At 39.9% G+C, this 20,368-nt stretch overlaps 2 protein-coding genes across 2 annotated transcripts; both read left to right on the top strand.

Moving 5' to 3' along the window:
• Nucleotides 1–453: 453 nt before the first annotated feature.
• LOC107299659 (zinc finger protein 850-like) lies at nucleotides 454–2,755 on the top strand (the record flags this gene model as incomplete). Its single annotated transcript, XM_029286827.1, has 2 exons — nucleotides 454–580; nucleotides 660–2,755. Coding segments are annotated over 2 exons (2,098 nt in total), but the record flags the coding sequence as incomplete, so codon positions are not given.
• Nucleotides 2,756–7,993: 5,238 nt separating this feature from the next.
• On the top strand, nucleotides 7,994–18,720 carry LOC107299657 (zinc finger and SCAN domain-containing protein 2-like). The gene is made up of 4 exons (XM_015829012.1): nucleotides 7,994–8,009; nucleotides 9,131–9,310; nucleotides 9,359–9,633; nucleotides 18,280–18,720. The coding sequence occupies exons 1-4, from the start codon at nucleotides 7,994–7,996 to the stop codon at nucleotides 18,718–18,720; spliced, it is 912 nt and encodes a 303-aa protein (XP_015684498.1).
• The last annotated feature ends 1,648 nt before the right edge of the window (nucleotides 18,721–20,368 follow it).

Raw genomic sequence — 20,368 nt, 5'->3', positions numbered from 1 at the left:
AATTCTATTAACTCATGATTCACCCAGGTCAACAAATACATTTCATAACTGAATGAGTATTTGAACTTGAATCACGCTAGATATGTTTTTTGAAAATGAATCATCATTAATGTAAGAGGTTAAGTTAGCATTTTGGCATGTTTGCTTTTTATTGTAAAGTATGCTTTTGGATCTGTTTTTTTTCAAATGTTGTGCAGCCATTTTATAAACCATAATTAAACTAACCCTTTTATGTGAATCTTACAGGCAACAGAATGCCAAAGATAGGACTCTGGAGAACTGAGAATCACAAGGGTGATCATTTCCGAGTTCAGAAAAAGAGGGAAACCTCTGGACGTCAGTGGGAAGGAAAAGGTCACTTGGACAGCCACAGTAATGCAGGCCTCGCCCTGTGACGAAGGAAACAGTAGCTTGAATTAAAGTTCGATCCAACAACGTATTCAGAGTACACAGATTTGCCTATTGTGGGAAAAGCACAGATTGTAGATCACAGCTGAATATTCATGAGAGGATCCACACTGGAGAAAAGCCATATCAATGCACCGAATGCAGCAAAAGCTTTGGTCTGAAAAGTTGCCTTGTGTTTCACAGAAGAACTCACACCAGAAAGGAGCCCTACCAGGGCTCCCTATACGGCAAAAAACAGCGAGCAGGACAAGCTGATAATACACCAGAGGACTCATACTGTGGAGAAACCTATTGAGTGTCCAGTATGTGGGGAAAGTTTCAGTAAGAATTCCAACCTGGTGAGCCACCAGAGGACTCACACAGGCGAAAAACCCTTTGAATGTCCTGACTGGGGGAAAAGTTTCAGTCATAATATGAGCCTGGTGAAACACCAGAGAACTCACATAGGAAAAAAGCCATTTGAATGTCCTATCTGTGGGAAAAGTTTCAGTCGTAATTCCAGCCTGGTGATACACCAGAGGACTCACACAGGAGAGAAACCATATCAGTGTCCAGACTGTGGGAAAAGTTTTAGTTGTAATTCTGTCCTGGTGAAACACCAGAGGACTCACACAGGAGAAAAACCCTTTGAATGTCCTGACTGTGGGAAAAGGTTCAGTCATAATTCCAGCCTGATGAGCCACCAGACGACTCACTCAGGAGAGGAACACTTTGAATGTCGTGACTGTGCAAAAAGGTTCAGTCATAATAACAGCCTAGTGAAACATCAGAGGACTCACACAGGAGAAAAGCCATTTGAATGTCCTGTCTGTGGGAAAAGTTTCAGTCACTATTTCAGCCTGGTGATACACCAGAGGAGTCACACAGGAGAGAAACCATATCAGTGTCCAGACTGTGAGAAAAGTTTCAGTTGTAATTCTGTCCTGGCAAAACACCAGAAGACTCACACAGGAGAAAAACCCTTTGAATGTCCTGACTGTGGGAAAAGTTTTAGTCGTAATTCTAGCCTGATGATACACCAGAGGACTCACACAGGAGAGAAACCCTTTGAATGTACAGATTGTGGGAAAAGTTTCAGTCAAAATTCCAACCTGGTGAGCCACCAGAGGACACACACAGGAGAGAAACCCTTTGAATGTCCTATCTGTGGGAAAAGTTTCAGTCAGAATTCCCACATGATGAACCACCAGAGGACTCACACAGGAGAGAAACCCTTTGAATGTCCTGTCTGTGGGAAAAGTTTCAGCTACAATTTTGACCTGGTGAGCCACCAGAGGACACATACAGGAGAGAAACCCTTTCAATGTCCGGACTGTGGGAAACGTTTCAGTCACAATAAGAGCGTCATGAAACACCGGAGGACTCACACAAGAGACAAACCGTATCAGTGTCCAAACTGTAAGAAAAGTTTCACTTGTAATTCTGACCTGATTAAACACCAGAGGACTCACACAGGAGAAAAACCCTTTGAATGTCCTGACTGTGGGAAAAATTTCAGTCGTAATTCCAGCTTGATGATACACCAGAGGACTCACACAGGAGAAAAACCCTTTGAATGTCCAGAATGTGGGAAATGTTTCAGTAAGAATTCCAACCTGGTGAACCACCAGAGGACTCACACAGGGGAGAAACCCTTTGAATGTCCTGATTGTGGAAAAAGATTCAGTCAAAATTCCAGCCTAGTGAGCCACCAGAGGACACACACTGGAGAGAAACCCTTTGAATGTCCTGTCTGTGAGAAAAGTTTCAATCAGAATTCCCACATGATGAGCCACCAGAGGACTCACACAGGAGAGAAACCCTTTGAATGTCCTGTCTGTGGGAAAAGTTTCAGTGAGAATTCCAGCTTGGTGAACCACCAGAGGACTCACACAGGAGAGAAACCGTATCAGTGTCCGGATTGCGGGAAATGTTTCAGTCGGAATTCCAACCTGGTGATACACCAGAGGACTCACACAGGAGAGAAACCCTTTGAATGTCCTGTCTGTGGGAAAAGTTTTAGTGAAAATTCCATCCTGGTGAACCACCAGAGGACTCACACAGGAGAGAAACCATATCAGTGTCTGGATTGTGGGAAACATTTCAGTCAGAATTCCAACCTGGTGATACACCGGAGGATTCACACAGGGGAGAAACCTTTCAGATGTCCATTTTGTGGACGTTACTTCACACATAAATCATCCCTTATTGCACACAAGGAAGTCCATATGAGGCAAAAGTAGTTGAGTTTATAGAAGGCTTGAATTTAATTTGTGATATCTCAATGAATGTGTAGGTCAGGAATTGATTATTTGAATCGGGCTGATTCTAGTGAAACATGTCTCAGGATTAGACTTGTAAATGGAGAGAAAACAAAAAGTCCTACTACTAGTTTCTTGTTATCAGCAGCAGTTACTGTATATTTTCTTTTGCAGAAGTGGAGTTTTTCAAAGAGACTTTTGGGTGGTAGTTTTGTATATTGATTATTGAATTCCCACATGTGGAACTTCAGTCTTCCTTTTCCGCATATTAAAGTTTTATTAGTTTATTATATACGATACAAAGAAAATACAAAAGTAAATAGCGGGAAAGATAGGGAATGGGAAAGGAAAAGGAAAAGTGAGGGAAGGGAACAAAAAGAAAAAAGAAAGCACTGACTTCCGACTTCCTTTGGTGCAGTAAAATAGAATATCAGCATCAAACCTCAACTTTTTACTTTTACAAAATAGTATAAACTAGCTATTTTGATAACAACAAAACTAATCGGTAATGCCCAAAATCAAAATTTCAGTTTTTTCTACCTTAAGCACAATGTCCAGTAGGGTTTCCACATGGCAATAGAAGTATTTGTATTCTTTTCTTTGATCAGTACAGTCAATTTAGCCATCTCTGCTAGTTCCATCATTTTTTGTAACCATTCCTCCGTTGTGGGAATCAATATAGTCTTCCATTTCTGAGCATAGAGTAATCTTGCTGCTGCCAACATATATAGCATCAAAGTTCCATATTTTTTTCCAGATCTTTGTCCATTAGCCCCAATAGAAAGGTCTCTGGTTTTCTTTCTATATCCATTTTAAGAATTTTCTGTATTAACATATGAATCCTGCTCCAATATTTTCTTGCTTTATCACACGTCCACCATAAAAAGTCCCCTGTTTACATTTCCAACATTCATTTGAAATGCCTTTATACATTTTTGATAACTTACCTGATGTTAAATACCAATGGTACATCATCTTGTAAAAGTTTTCTTTTAAGTTATAGTTTAATGTAAATTTTAATCCTTTATTCCACACATTCTCCCATTGTTCAAGCACTACATTATATCCAAAATTCCTTGCCCATTGAATCATACAATGTTTTTTTTAAAAAATTTGTATTATTTAAACCAACAAAACATAACACACATATATACACAGTATGTATTTTAACAGCAATTTCGTAACAGTAATCTTCTATTATTTACATTTTCCCCCCTTATTCTTCTTTGGAGTATTTGTCCTTGTTGCCCCATTGTTTCTTATTTGCATTTTTCTTCCTTCATACATTATTATACACACATTTTCCACTTTTAACCTTTCCACATTTATTCTCTCTTATTTCTACTCTCCAGCCAGTCATACCACTTGTTCCATATTAAATAGTACTCTGTGTCTTCCTTTTCTTTTATCTCTTTTGTTAATTTGTCCATCTCAGCACAGTCCAGGATTTTCTTTATCACTTCTTCCTCTGATGGTATATTCTCATTTTTCCAGAACTGTGCGTATGCTATTCTTGCTGCCGTTGTTATATGTAGAATTAAGTACCGTATTTCTTTACTATATTTTCTGTTTAAAATACCCAGCAAAAAGATCTCTGGTTTCCAGTCTACAGATTGGTCTATTATTTCTTCGATCCATCTTCTTATTTTAGTCCAGTATTTTTTTGCAACTGGGCATGTCCACCATAAATGATAATAAGTTCCGTGTACTTTTTTACATTTCCAGCATGTCGGCGAATTATTCTGGAACATCTTGGCAAGCTTTGCTGGTGGAAGATGCCATCTGTAAAACATCTTCAACTGGTTTTCCTTGAATGCCACTGACATAGTCAATTTTATATTTATTTTCCATATTTTTTCCCATTTCTCCAATTCTATATTATATCCAAAAAATTTTGCCCATCTAATCATTGTGTCTTTAACAACCTCGTCTTCCATTTTATATTTCAATAGGTATTTAATCATACAATGTTTTACTTGTTCATTTTCCAGATTTAAATTCAATAACCTTTTATAAACTTTAGCAATAATATGTTCATCACTGCCACACAACTCATTTTTAACAAAACTAAATCCGTGATTGTTTTTGTCTAGTTTAAATCTTTCTTTCAATTGCATATATGTAAACCAAACCAAGTGACCTTCTGATTCTAACTCCTCAGATTTGAGGGGAGGCTCACCCAAATTAAAAGGTATTATTTTACCATAGGTCCATCAATTTGGCCTCATCACCATCTTTTTTCTAAAAAAAGGCTTCTTCGTAGAGAACCTTGTTTTATATTTATTCCAAACTCTCAAAATGGCATGTCTTACAAAATGATTATTAAAATCAACATTTACTTTAACTTTGTCATACCAGAAGTAACCATGCCAGCCAAACCTTAATTCATGGCCTTCTAGGTCCAGTAACCTCTTATTCTGAAGGTTCACCCATTCTTTTAGCCAAACCAAACAACAAGCGTCAAAGTACCATTTCAAATCAGGTAAACCCAAACCCCTTCTTTCCTTAGCATCTTGCAATAATTTATATCTGATTCTCGGTTTCTCCCCCCTGCCATATAAACTTTGAAATATCCCTCTGCCATTGTTTAGACAGAATATCAGTTGCAAGTATTGGTAATGGTTGAAGCAGGAAAAGCAACTTTGGTAAAACATTCATCTTGATTACAGAAATTCTACCCAATAGTGATAAATGCAATTTATCCCATCTTAGTAAATCTTTTTTAATACCATTCCAGAGAGGCACATAATTCTTTTTGAACAATTTTATGTTTGAGTTTGTTAAACATGACCCCCAAATATTTCACCTTTTTCTCAACCCTAGGACTTTTTAGTCAGTATATCACCATCCCGTGAGGTCACTTTCTTAATCAACATTGATGTTTTCTGCTTGTTTATTTTAAAACCAGCCAAGGACCCAAACTCGTTTAGTTTCCTCATCAAATGTTCTGTATTATTTTTTGGGTCTTGCAGAAATGTCAGCAAATCATCAGCAAAGGCCTTCAATTTGTAAACTTCCTTCTTAACGTTTATACCTTTTATTTTCCTATCTTGCCTGATATCTCTATTCAGGACTTCCGACAACAGGATAAACAGCAGTGGATACAACAGGCTCCACTTGTCTTGTACCTTTCGAATTTCACATGAATTACTTAAATCACCATTAATAATAATTTTTGCTTGCTGTGATGTATAAATAGCTTTGACCCCTTGAATAAAATTCCCACCAAAATCCATTTCTTCCAGGACTTTCAACATAAAGGCCCAATTTAAGTTGTCAAAGGCCTTCTCAGCATCTAAGAATATCAAAGCTACCTGTTGTTCATTATAACAGTGTAAATATTCAATAATATTCAAAACTGTTCTCACATTATTCCTTAACTTATCTGCCAGTGCTGTCTTCAGGAATTTTGTTTTTACTTCCATATCTAGCAAATAAATGCGGGATTTCCTAGTGGTGTGCCATCCATGTATTAACATGGCGCATCTTTGCATAACCCAGAACTTTTTAAAAACAAAAACAAATAGTAATTGGGCTCATTTGGCATGTTCGGTTTTATAGGTAATCCTCGCTTACCACTTACCATTCAGTCTTCAGAGTTTCAGTGGTGCTGAAAAAGAGGACTTAATAACCGTTTCTCAAAGTTGTGGCCATCCCATTTACTTAGGGGTGGCACTGGCTTGCATTCACGAGGGTTGTGGTGTTCCACAGTCATGGACTTTCCATTTGAAACATTCACAACTGGCTTCCAACAAACAAAATCAATTGGAAATTGACAGGAAGTTGCAAGTCTCAGTCATGTTACATTGTACTAAGCAGACCACGGTGATTCACTTAATGACCGCAGCCAGAAAGGATGTTGTAAGTTGACATAGTTAAGTGATGTCATACTTAACGATCACACCATTTAGGCATGGATTTGCCGGTCCCAATGGCTTTCAGTAAGTGAGGACTACCTGAATTGGGATGTCATCAGTGTGGCTCTGGACAGTGTTTCTTACCTTTTTCTTATTTGGGGCAGTGGACTTCCAAGGGCAAAACCGGTCCTTTAAATCTGCTGTGGATCTTGGGATCATTTCATCAGTTAACATCCCCCCCCCCCATCGCTCTAAAATTAGGCCGGAAAAGGTGAGTGTACCCATTATGTGTATATGTAATTATGGGTAAAAAGAATAGAAAAAAATTTGGAAATAAATATACTAGGTTAAGAGGGATATGTATTTTAAGTAGTATATTTTGTATTTTCTCCCTTTTTTCTTCTCTTCCTTTTTCTTTTTCTTTTGTGTATTTACTTACTTTTTAAGATGTGAAAATAGATTTAAATACTTAAATGTAATTATTCTTGAGAAAATTTTAACCAGTAAGAATGTTTTGAACATTGTAGGGAAAACAAATTTAAATAAGAATTGTAAACAGGATTCATGACGAGTCAACTAAGACGACCAGATAGAAAAGAAGCACAATATTGATGTGATTGTTATTGGTAGAAATCTTAGAAAAATCTTTATATTGTTATCTATTAAACTAATAAGAATTGTATTAATTCAAGGTTGACAAAGAGAATATTATTGGAAAAAGAAAATCAAGCAAAGCTATTATATGGACTGTGGAATATAAAACTGATTGTTAGTGAGTAGTTTGTAAATATAAGACCAGACAACAGGTTGTTTACTAAATATTAAGGTGTTTATGTTAAAAAATCAATAAAATATATTTTTAAAAAATCTGTATATGTATAATGTGTTCCCAGCACTTCCAGATATATTTGATCATAACTCTTTACATTTCTATTAACTCGTGATTCACACAAGTCGACAAATAAATTTCATAACTGAATGGGTATTTGAACTTGGATCACACTAGACATGCATTTTGAAAATGAATCATAATTAATGTAAGAGGTTAAGTTAGCATTTTGGCATCTTTGCTGTTTATTGTAAAGTATGCTTTTGGATCTGGTTTTTCTCAAACGTTATGCAGCCGTTTTATAAACCATAATTAAACTAACCCTTTTATGTAAATCTTACAGGCAAAAAATGCCAAAGAGAGCAATCTGGAGAACTGAGAATCACAAGCAGCATTAAAATGCAAAGCAAACCAAGGCAGCAATCAAAATCTTATTAGTTCTTCTGGGAAAACCCCAAAACTCTTCTTCTTCCCCAGCAGGTGACAGACAAGGAAGAGAAAACCAGAAAAAGATTTTTGAGCTGGACAAAATGGACTGTATGGAAGAAAGATATCAAAATATCAAGTGGGATCATTTCCTACTTTAGAAAAAGAGGGAAACACCTAAAACTCAGTGGGAAGGAAAAGATCACTTGGGCAGCTATATAAGGCAGAACGTAATGCAGGCCTCGCCTTGTGAGGAAGGAAATAGTTTGAATCAAAGTTCCATCCAACAAGGGATTCAGAGTATTATTTTTTTAAAATATTTTTTTATTTTTTAAACCAACAAAACAAAACATAACACACATACACACACTGTATATACTCCTCCCTTTTTTAAACAGCGATTTCGTAACGGTAATCTTCTATTATTTACATTTCCCCCCCTTATTCTTCTTTAGAATATTTGTCCTTGTTGCCCCGTTGTTTCTTATTTGCATTTTTCTTCCTTCATACTATACTTCATACTAAGAATACATATTATTATTACTATACATTATTATACACACATTTTCCACTTTTGACCTTTCCACATTTATTCTCTATTATTTCTAGTCTCCAACCAGTCATACCACTTGTTCCATATTAGATAGTTCTGTGTCTTCCTTTTTTTAATCTCTTTTGTTAATTTGTCCATCTCAGCACAGTCCAGGATTTTTTTTATCACTTCTTCCTCTGATGGTATATTCTCATTTTTCCAGAACTGTGCATATGCTATTCTTGCTGCCGCTGTTATATGTAGAGTTAAGTACCGTATTTCTTTACTATATTTTTTGTTTAAAATACCCAGCAAAAAGATCTCTGGTTTCCAGTCTACGGGTTGGTCTATTATTTCTTCGATCCATCTTATTTTAGTCCAGTATTTTTTCGCAACTGGGCATGTCCACCATAAATGATAATATGTTCCATGTACTTTTTTACATTTCCAACATGGCGAATTGTTCTGGAACATCTTGGCAAGCTTTGCTGGTGGAAGATGCCATCTGTAAAACATCTTCAACTGGTTTTCCTTGAATGCCGCTGACATAGTCAATTTTATGACTATGAGTATTTTTGACGTCCTTGAAAATGCAAGATTCTCCAGCATGATGAGTGGAGAATCCACCTATGGGTTCTGCTTGTCTTCTGCCCATAGACTAAGTCAGCCAATGCAGCAAAAGCTTTGGTCAGAACAGTTGCCTTGTTGTTCACTGAAGGACTCACACCAGAGAGGAGCTCTACCAGGGCTCCCAATGCTGCAAAAGCTATAGCAAGCAGGGCAAGCTGATAATACACCAGAGGACTCACACTGAGGAGAAACCCTTTTGAGTGTCCAGATTTGGGGAAAGGTTTCAGTCAGAATTCCAATCTAGTGATACACCAGACAACACATACCGGAGAGAAACTATATGAATCACCGGTTTGTGGAAAAAGTTTTTGTCCGAATCCCCACCTGGTAATACACCAGAAGACTCACATAGGAGAGAAACCATATGAATGTCCAGGTTGTGGAATAGGTTTCAGTCAGAATGCTGATTTGGTGAGACACCAGAGGACTCACACAGGAGAGAAACCATATAAATGTCCAGATTGTAAGAAAAATTTCAGTCGAAATTCCAGCTTGGCAATACACTGGAGGACTCACACAGGAGAGAAACCCTTTGAATGTCCTGACTGTGGTAAAACTTTCAATCGTAATTCTAGCCTGGTGAAACACCAGAGGACTCACACAGAAGAGAAACCGTATCAGTGTCTGGATTGTGGGAAAGATTTCTGTCAGAATTCCAACTTAGTAATACACCAGAGGACTCACACCGTGGAGAAACCTTTCAAATGCCCAGTCTGTGGACGGTACTTCTGGCATAAATCATCATTTATTGCACACAAGAAAATCCACATGAGGCAAAAGTAGTTGAGTTTAGGGAATTGAAAATGTAGGTGATAAATTGACTATTTTAATTCTAACCTTTCTTTTTACTGAAACATGTCTCAGGATTATTGTTGTAGGTGGAAAGAAAAGGAAAATGGAATAAGGCTAACAGCCCGTTTCTGATTATCAGCAGCAGTTACTGGATATTTCCTTTTGCAGAAGTTGTGGAATGCCTCAAAAAGGCTTTTGGGTGGTGTTTTTGTATATTGATTGTCAAATTTGTACAGGTGGAGTTTCCGTCTTCTACCTTGGTTTCCTCCAGTTTTTGAGGCCCAGAATTCCCCAGCCAGCATACAAGTAGTTCTCAAGATATGATTACTAATAATAAAGTTGGAAGGAACCTTGGAGGTCATCGAGTCCAACCCCCTGCTCACACAGGAAACCCTACACCATTTCGGACAGATGGCTGTCCAGTCTCTTCTTAAAAACTTCCAGTGTTGGAGCATTCACCGCTTCTGGAGGCAGGTTGTTCCATTGGTTAATTGTTCTAACTGTCAGGAAGTTTCTCCTTAGTTCTAGGTTGCTTCTCTCCTTGACTAGTTTCCATCCGTTGCTTCTTGTCCTGCCCTCAGGCGCTTTGGAAAATAGCTTGACTCCCTCTTCTTTGTGGCAGCCCCTGAGATATTGGAACACTGCTATCATGTCTCCCCTTGTCCTTCTCTTCGTTAAACTAGACATACCCAATTCCAGCAACCGTTCCTTATATGTTTCAGCCTCCAGTCCCCTAATCATCTTTGTTGCTCTTCTCTGTACTCTTTCTAGAGTCTCAACATCTTTTTTACATCGTGGTGGCCAAAACTGGATGCAGTATTCCAAGTGTGGCCTTATCAAGGCATTATAAAGTGGTATTAATACGTCACGTGATCTTGATTCTATCCCTCTGTTAATGCAGCCTAGCACTGTGTTGGCTTTTTTGGCAGCTGCAGCACTCTGCTGGCTCATATTTAAATGATTGTCCATTAGGACTCCGTGGTCCCTCTCACAGTTATTACTATTGAGCAAGGTGCCCCCTATACTATACCTGTACATTTGGTTTTTCTTGCCTAAATGTAGAACCTTACTTTTTTCACCATTGAATTTCATTTTGTTAGATAGCGCCCAGTGTTCAAGTCTGTCCAGATCCTTTTGTATCTTAAGCCTGTCTTCTGGAGTGTTGGCTATTCCTGCCAGCTTGGTGTCGTCTGCAAATTTGATGAGTTCCCCATCTATCCCCTCGTCCAGATCATTGATGAAGATGTTGAAGAGCACTTTTCTAATCATTTATAAAAATTATCCCATGTTTGAAAGTATTCTGAATCTTGTTTCCCTTTCATTTTCAATGTAAGCCTGTCCATTTCTGCACAGTCTAGAATTTTCTTAATTATATCTTCTTCAGATGGCGTTTTCTTCATTTTTCCAATGCTGAGCAAAAGTAATTCTCGCTGCTCTTAGTAAATGTAATATTAAATATACACATTCTTTATCATGGTTTTCTGAGGCTATACCTAAAAGAAATAGTTCCGGTTTATAGTCTACATGTTTTCCTGTCATCTTCTCTAGCCAGCTATGTATTTTTGACCAGATTTTTTTTTGCTTTAGAGCCGTGGTGGCGAATCTATGGCATGCGTACCACAGGCGGCACACACAGAGCCGTCCCTGTGGACACGCACGCCATCACCCCAGAGGGACGCGGGGCCGGGCTGCTGCCCTTTGCCTCTCCACGTGCGCCAGTGCTCTTTTTTTTTTTTTTTCCAAAATTTTTATTGTTTTCATCATAAAAAGAAACATCACAATTAAAGCACAATGCTACATAGGAAAACCCCGCACCCCCCCCCGGACTTCCCAAACCTAATCCCAGGATAACATTCAAATATAAGTAAACAAATATTAATATCTCTAACTCCACAAGGTATAATATTCTATATGAGTAGGTAGAATATATTAAAAAGAAAAAAAAACAGATTTATTAAAAACCTAAATTATATTCCACCACTCTATGCTTCTTTTGAATATAAACGATCCAACTTCTCCATATTGATAAAAATTGTTCATTTGAGTAGTTTTTCAAATAAGCCGAGATCTTTGCCATTTCAGCAAGGTATGAAACTTTCAATCTCCAGTCTTCCATTGTAGGTAGAATTTTGCTCTTCCAATTTTGAGCTATCAACAAACGGGCAGCAGTTAAGCAATACAACATCAAATTTGTTTCTCTTACATCTTTCTCTCTGCACTGGGAGTCAGGGAGCAGCTGCAAGAGCTGGGCGGATCCGGGCTGGATGGTGGAGGCAGGGCTTTTTTTGTCATACAACGCAGGCACCTTTTTTTTGAACGGAAGCTGCCAGCGCGAGTCCAGGTATGCCTGCAGAGCAATTTCGTGCCTACCCCCCACGGCTGATCCAGGCTCCGGAGGCATTTTGCAGCCTCCAGCGGCTCGATCCAGGCTCCAGAGGCCTTTTCCTAACCTCCGGAGCCCAGATCCATGGCCGCGGAGGCCTGTTGCATCTCTTTTTTTGCCTATCGGCGTGGTAAGTGCTCATCTTGGTTGCGCTGGGCTTCCAAACAGGTGACCGTACCATTTGCTGAAAAAGGGGTGGGCGGGTCATGCGAATCTGAAATACTTCATTTCAAGCTGTGTTACTGGAAGCCTTACGTGTTGCGGTTCTAAAGCGGAGACCCTAGTAAGCTTTCTTTCTGTTCCATCAGTCCGGTTTACTCAGCTAAGTATGTATATCCTTTTTTTTTTACTCTTTCTATCCAACATAGCCTTCTTCCATTCTTGTAACATGCTGTATCTCCATAGCATTCGCAAAATTATCTCCATAATGTTCCCTCTTTTGTGAATGCCCCATTATCTTAAACGTATCTCTCTTTTCCCAACTCTCCTCCCTCCCTTCTTTTCATCTGTCATCAAATTTCCTTTCTGCACCTCTGTTCTTTTCATCCTATTTCATTCCTCATCAATTCCCTTTTCATACCTGTATTTGTACATAAATAGCAACAGGTGGTCAACCATTTATGCAGGCTCAGACCTTATTTTCACAAAGTGTGTGCATGCATGAGCAAGCACACATATGCTTTATTTTTATCTTGCATTCCTATTCTATTCTATTCTATTCTATTCTATTCTATTCTATTCTATTCTATTCTATTCTATTCTATTCTTCCAGATTTCTCCACACAACAGAGCTGAGAGCCAATAGTCACTATCATCACCATCCATACCTTATTAAATCTGCATTAAAAATGGCATTGTAGGGTGTCCTTCTAAAAAGGTTAGCCTGGTGGGCTTGATAGGCTATTCTATTTTTGCCTTTTTTTTTTTACAAATCTTTTTTTGAAACATTTCTTCTACCATATATAAACAATTGGCCCCTCTTTCTTAGGCCCCATTTTTAAGACCCTGCTGCATATTTTTCTCTCTCTGTGACCTAATGGAGACTTCCGTACAAGCAAATTTACAGAAGCACAAGGCATTTAGCAGGTATAAAATTTCCTCCTTCAGGAATGAAGAGGCATGCTCGGTGCTCTTGGATGCAGCCCTGGCTAGCAGGAGTGAAGCTGATTCCCCTGAAGCATCTGGCCGTATGTTGCTGCCATGTCCTAAATCCTTGGGAGCCACAGGAAATCGGTCATAAAGATTTGGGGTGTAGAGAGGTTTTGATCTCCACTGAGAGTCAACCCTAAGAAAGCTGATTGTGTAATTCTGTAAAACCGTTGTGAACTTTTAGTCTTTTAAATTAGTATGTCTAATTTAATGAAGAGAAGGACGAGGGGGGACATGATAGCAGTGTTCCAATATCTCAGGGGCTGCCACAAAGAAGAGGGTGTCAAGCTATTTTCCAAGGTGCCTGAAGGCAGGACAAGAAGCAATGGGTGGAAACTAAGCAAGGAGAGAAGCAACCTAGAACTAAAGAGAAACTTCTTGACAGTTAGAACAATTAACCAGTGAAACAACCTGCCTCCAGAAGCGGTGAATGCTCCAACACTGGAGGTTTTTAAGAAGAAACTGGACAGCCATTTGTCCGAAATGGTATAGGGTCTCCTCCCTGAGCAGGGGGTTGGACTAGATGATCTCCAAGGTCCCTTCCAACTTTACTATTATTATTATTATTAAGTACATAGCTAATCTTCACAGGCTAACTGGCATCACATTTCTCTATTTCACGTGGCTCAGTTGCAAAGGTCAGATGCTAGAAGTAAAAATATGACTTGATAGCTTTTAATCATGGAAAACATCTAATAATAATAAAGTTGGAAGGAACCTTGGAGGTCATCAAGTCCAACCCCCTGCTCAGGCAGGTAACTCTCTACATCTTGCAAATACTTTAGGTAGAGACGGAACCAGTATGTTTTGCCACAACCTATCCGGAGATGGTGGTCAAAGAGGCAAAATCTGTGCCTAGAACAGGGGTCTTCAAACTGGCTAAAGAATCCTGGGAGTTGAAGTCCACAAGTCATAAAAGGGCCAGGTTTGAAGACCCGTGGCCTAGAAAGTTGATAATACAACAACCTGCGACTGTGATTGAGCTTAAAGGAGTTAAAAACATCGAGTACTGTATTGCTAGAAAGGTGGGGAGGAGAGGAGAAGCACAAAGGAGCTTCCTCTTCCGGATCACTCATGGGAGGAAGGTGATACGCAGAGCGGCTTTTGTGCTCTTCCAAGGATCGAAGCAGCAGCTGGAAGGTGAGTTGAGGGCAGGTCGGAGGAGAAGCCCGGAGCAAGACGGGCTGTTTGGTTTTCTTCAAGGAGTCCAAGCAGAGAAATAAACGAGGTTGAAGCATGTCGGCTGCTGCTGCTGCATTTTCCTTCCCTCCCCAAATTTAAGTCCACTGTTGCTGCATGCTTTGAAACTCAGGGCTGCAATTTTTTGCTGATGGGAAGATCTAAAAAGTCTCCTTCTAGTGAAGGTTGATTCTTTGGGAATGTCTTCCCTCCAAAGGTTGTGAGTGCTCCAGCACTGCAGGTTTGTAAAAAAGTAACAAAGTTGGAAGGAACCTTGGAGGTCTTCTATCTAGTCCAGTGTTTCTCAACCATGATAATTTTAAGGCATGTGGACTTCAACTCCCAGAATTCCACAGCCAGCAATGCTGGCTGTGGAATTCTGGGAGTTGAAGTCCACATGCCTTAAAATTGTCAAGGTTGAGAAACACTGATCTAGTCCAACCCCCCCCCCCCGCTCAAGGGTACCATTTCAGACAAATAGCTGCCCAGTCTCTTCTTAAAAGACTCCAGTGATGTAGCACCCACAACTTCTGAAGGCAGATCATTCCACTAGTTAATTGTTCTCAAGAGTCAGAATTTTTTTCCTTAGCTGTACGTTGCTTCTCTCCTTGATTAGTTCCCATCCATTACTTCATTGCTTGCCTTCTGGTGCTTTGAAAAATAGGTTGACCCCTTTTTCTTTGTGGCAACTCCTCAAATATTGGGATACTGCTATCATGTAATCCCTAGTCCTTCTTTCCTCTAGACTAGAAATACCCAATTCCTGCAACTATTCTTCATATGCTTAGCTTCCAGCTAAATCGTCTTTGTTTCTCTTTTCTGCACTCTTTCTAGAGTCTCAACATCTTTTTATAACATGGTGACCAAAGCTGAATGCAATTTTTTAAGTATGGCCTTACTGTTTATAAAGCAGTACTAATACTTCACGTGATCTTGATTCTATCCCCCTCTTAATGCAACCTAGGATTACACTGGATTTTTTTTGCTACTGCAGCACACTGCTGGCTGATATTTAAATGATTGTCCACTAAAACTTAAAGTCCCTCTCATAGTTACTGCTATTGAGCCAGGTTTCACCTATTCTGTACCTTTACATTGTTTTTTTCTTAGCTTAGTGTAAAACCTTATTTTTTCCCCTCCATTGAATTTCATTTTGTTACATAGGGCCCAGTGTTCAAATCTATCGAGATTCTTCTCTATCTTGAGCCTATCTTCTTGGGTGTAGGCTATTCCTGCCAACTTGGTGTCATCTGCAAATATGATGAGTTCTTCTATTCCCTCATCTAACACATTTATGAAGATATTAAAGAGTACTAAAATGGATCTTGGGGTACACCACTGCTTACGTCCCTCCATGCAGAAGTATTGTAGATGTCCCTCCATTAAGGAATATACTTTGAGTGCGGTTTGTCAGCCAGTTTGAATCCATCTGTGTGGATGCATGTACCTATCCCATTTTTTTCTAACTTACCAAGAGGTAGGTTATGGTCTACTTTGTCAAATGCCTTCTGAAATCCAAGTATACTATGTCCACTGCATATCACTGGTCCACTGATTTAGTCACTTTGTGTAAGAATGAAATAACATTTGTTTGGCATGATCTGTTTTTGACAAACCCATGTTGGCTTCTTGTTATGACTTTGCTTGCTTCTAGGTGTTTGCAGATCCCCTGTTTGATTATCTTTTCCAGGATAATTTTCCCAGATATTAATATCAGGTATTAATATTAAAACTGGTCTGAAGTTTTGTGGATCCTTTTTTTAATCCCTTTTTTGAAGATGGGAACTACATCAGCTCTTTTTCGGTCCCCTGGTAGTTCCACGGTACCCGAGGATCTTTGAAAGATATGGTTCAATGGTTCTGAGATAACATCTGCCAACTCCTTCAGAACTCTGTGATGAAATCAATCTGATACTGGTGATTAGAACTCGTCTACAGTGGACAGGTGTTCTTTTACTATTTTCTTGCCTATTTTAATTTGTATTCCTTGACTGTCTTTTACGGCAGGGCTTTTCAACCTTTTCACCCATTGTACCACTTTTAGGATATGGCAATATCCGAGTACCACCAGTTGTCTAGCAAGGTGTCAAAAACTTGATGACTAAAAAAAAATGAAAAAAGTGATAAAGTACAGGTAGTCCTCAACTTACAACAGTTCGCTTAGTGACTGTTCGAAGTTACAATAGCACTGAAAAAAGTGCCCCCCAAGCTATAGCCGAGCAAGACATCTGCCTGCCTGCCCAGTGGCGCTCTTCCTCCTATCCGAGGTTTTCATTGTTGTGAGCATTTCTGTTGAGGATTGGCAGCGGGGGTGGGGGGTGTTTGGTTTTTATTCCCCCCTATCTGCTGGGTGGTTGCAGCAGGTTTTAGTCACTTCACTTCACTTCACTTCACTTGACCCTGGGACACTTTGACCGTCATAAATATGAATCAGTTGCCAAGCATCTGAATGTAAATCACAAGACCCTGGAGATGCTGCAACATTCCAGCTGATTGGCGCTTCGTTTGGGCTCAGCAGAAGCGCCAGGATCAGTGCTGAGCTTCAGCTGGAGCCTGGCGCTGATCCTGGTACTTCCACTGAGCCCTGACAGCCCTGCAGCTTCAGCCATCTCTCACTCAGGCTTGTGTGGTGCTGCCACCGGTTCAGCTCATTCCCCTCCCCCGCTATCACTTTTCTAGGATGCTCGCGTACCACCTGCCAGGTGCCAATGTACCACAGGTGGTACCCGTACTACTGGTTGAAAAGCCCTGTTTTACGGTTCTGATTTTGGTAGGTTGGGCTATTTTTTCTTTTTGCCTGAAGTTAGATGCAAAGAATGAATTAAGCAGCTCTGCTTTCTCTCTGCTGCCCGTCATTTCCTTGCCATTGTCTCCCATTGTTTCCTTAACTTTTTTCTTGTTTTTTACATGTTGAAAGAACCTTTTTTAAAATTATTCTTGACGTTTGTTGCAAGTCTTAGTTCATGCTCAGCATGAGCTTTCCTGATTTCATCTTTGCAGATTTGGGCTATATACTGGTATTCTGCCTTAGTTATGTGTCCCTATTTCTATTTTTTATACTTATCCCTTTTGCCTTTCAGTTGATCAGAGAGTTTTTTATGCAACCATCCTCGGGTGTGTTTTTTTAATTTTTTCTTTTTCTTTTTCAGTGATACTGTGTTGGACTGGGCTTTTGTAATCATATTTTTTCAGAGTTTCCCAAGCTTCTTGAGTTTTTTTTTTCCCTCTTTAAGACTTTCATCCATGGAATCCTTCCCACGTTTGTTGAAATCAGCTCTTTTAAAGTTTAAGATACTAGTTTGATTTTGCTCTAATGCTGGTGTCTGCATTATACTGAATTCCAATATGACATGGTCACTCTTGCCCAAGGTTGCGGCAACTTCAACACCCCTCTATCATTTCATATCTGCTAGTAAGAATTTAGATCACTATAGGAGACATCCTAGTTCGCTCTTCTACCTTTTGGATGACAAAGTTGTCATCTAGGTTCATCAGGAACCTTTAAGACAAGATTGGGCAGCCATTTGTCTGGAATGGTTATAGGGTCTTGTGCCTGAGCATAGGATTGGACTAGAAGATCTCCAAAGTCCCTTTCAACTCTGTTATTCTATTATGGGCTTGCTATCTTCTTGGTAACAATATTGGAGTGATATGCCACTGCACTTGTCTGGGATGTTTGCTTTTTTACTTCCCTGTATCGTCAACAAGCACAGTATTTCCTATTGGTGCCCCATCAGTATATTAACCAGGTTCAATTGTGCTTAATCCAGCACTTTTTAAAAAAAATTGAGCACCTTTGGGATGTTCAGTTGTATAGGCGGTCCTCAGTTACCATTTCTTCCCTGAGCCTTCAGAGTTACAATGACAGTGAACATCCTGATTGTGGGAAAAGTTTCATTAGAAATTTCCACCTCATGAGACACCAAAAGACTCACAAAGGAGAGAAACTCTTTGAATGTCCTGATTGTAGGAAAAGTTTCAGTCATGATTCCAACCTTGTGAAACACCAGAGGACTCACACAGGAGACAAACCCTTTGAGTGTCCTGATAGTGGGAAACGTTTCAGTCAGAATTCCAAACTGGTGATATACCAGAGGACTCACACAGCGGAGAAACTGTATCAGTGTCCAGATTGTGTGAAAAGTTTCAGCAGCGGTTCTGACCTAGTGAAACATCAGAGGACACATACAGGAGAGAAACCATTCGATTGTCCAGATTGTTGGATAGAATTCTGTCTGAATTATCACCTTCTGAAACACCAGAAGAGGCACACAGGAAAGAAACAGATTGTGTGAAAAGTTTCCTTTGGAATTCTGAGCTGGTGAGGCACCAGAGGACTCACACAGGAGAGAAACCTGTGTCCAGACTGTGAGAAAGATTTCAGTACTAGTACTAGCCTTATAAATCATGTGCTTATACACACAGGGGAGAAACCATTTAAGTGCCCCCAGTGTGGACGATGCTTCAGGACAGTGGTGGCGAACCTACGGCACGGGTGCCAGAAGCCGCACTCAGAGCCCTCTCTATGGGCACGCGCGCTGTCACCCCAGTCCTAGGCCTTCAGCTGGGTTTTATAAAACCTTTTCTCTTTAGGCCTCCACCGCTGTGTGCAAAAAAAAAAAAAGGTTCAATCAATCAAGTCAATTTCAACTTCTCACGGGAAAAAAAATCTTGCAAAATTGGAATTGATTGATTGAACTTTTTAGTCCCGCCCAGTCTGCCGTTACTACCACAGCCACCCCCAGCCAATGGGCCACACCCAGCCAATGGGCTATACCCACCCAGCACCTGACGATGCATAAGTGGGTTTTGGGTTGCAATTTGGGCACTCGGTCTCTAAAAGGTTCGTCATCACTGTTATAGGACAAATGACTGGAACAGTCTTCACCGATCCTTAAGGGAAGTGCATTTTTTTGTTCTATATGCATATCGTTCACCCACCCCCCTTCTTTCCCTTGGTGTAGTTCTCGTTTGCATGGGAAGCTTCTTGCTCTGTTTTCTGTGGTGATGAGTGAATCTTCGGGAGGACTGAACAAACAAGTTAGGGACAATCATCACAGAGAAAGTCTATTGATGTGATTGCTGGAGTCGAAAAGAACTTGACAACACATAATCAATAAAAAAAATCTGGCAACTGCATTAGGTAGAGACAGTGCAATATGATTTTCAGCTTTATCTCACTAGTTGGTGCACTATAGATAAGCTAGACAACTGTCACTGCAAGTAGAGCACCGGTAATAGAGGCGGAGTTGAAACATTTGAATATTAGATTCCTAGAGAGGATTTGAAGGAGAGGAGGAGAACAGCAGAGGAATTTCCTCTTCCCGCTCTTCGCTGGGAGGATGGAGGCGGGAAGGTTGGTTTTTCTGGTCTACCCAGGGTGGAAGCAGCAGCTGAAAGGTGAGCTGAGGACAGGTGGAGGAGAGACCTTCTTGGGTTACCCCGGGGCTTCTTGGGTTACCCTGGGGTGTAAAAGCAGAGAAGCAACGAGGTTGAATCATGTCAGCTGCTACACATTCCCCCCCCCCCCCGATTTTATTCCATTGGTGGTGCAAGCTTTAAAACTGGTGCCTGCATTTTTCTGTGTTGGGAGATTTAAAAGGCTCTTTCAGATTAGGGTTGGCTCCTTCTGATTTTATGGGCATGTTCTTTTCTTGGCAACAATTTGGAGCTGATCTGCCAGTGCTGTCTTTAGGAATTTTGTTTTTACTTCCATATCTAGGAAACAAATGCAGGATTTCCTGGTGGTGTGCCATCCATGTATTAACCTGGCACATCGATGCGTAACTCAGAACTTTTTTTAAAAAAAATAAATAATAATTGAGCCCATTTGGCATGTTCGGTTTTATAGGTAATCCTCACTTACCGCTTACCATTCAGTCTTCAGGGTTTCAGTGGTGCTGAAAAAGAGGACTTACAACCATTCCTCAAAGTTGTGGCCAT

The sequence above is a fragment of the Protobothrops mucrosquamatus genome, unplaced genomic scaffold (genome assembly GCF_001527695.2).
Source record: "Protobothrops mucrosquamatus isolate PMUCROS unplaced genomic scaffold, P.Mucros_1.0 scaffold5243, whole genome shotgun sequence".
Classification (NCBI taxonomy): Eukaryota; Metazoa; Chordata; class Lepidosauria; order Squamata; family Viperidae; genus Protobothrops; species Protobothrops mucrosquamatus.
Note: the sequence above shows the minus strand (reverse complement) of the source record. Positions and strands in the feature narration are given on the sequence as shown.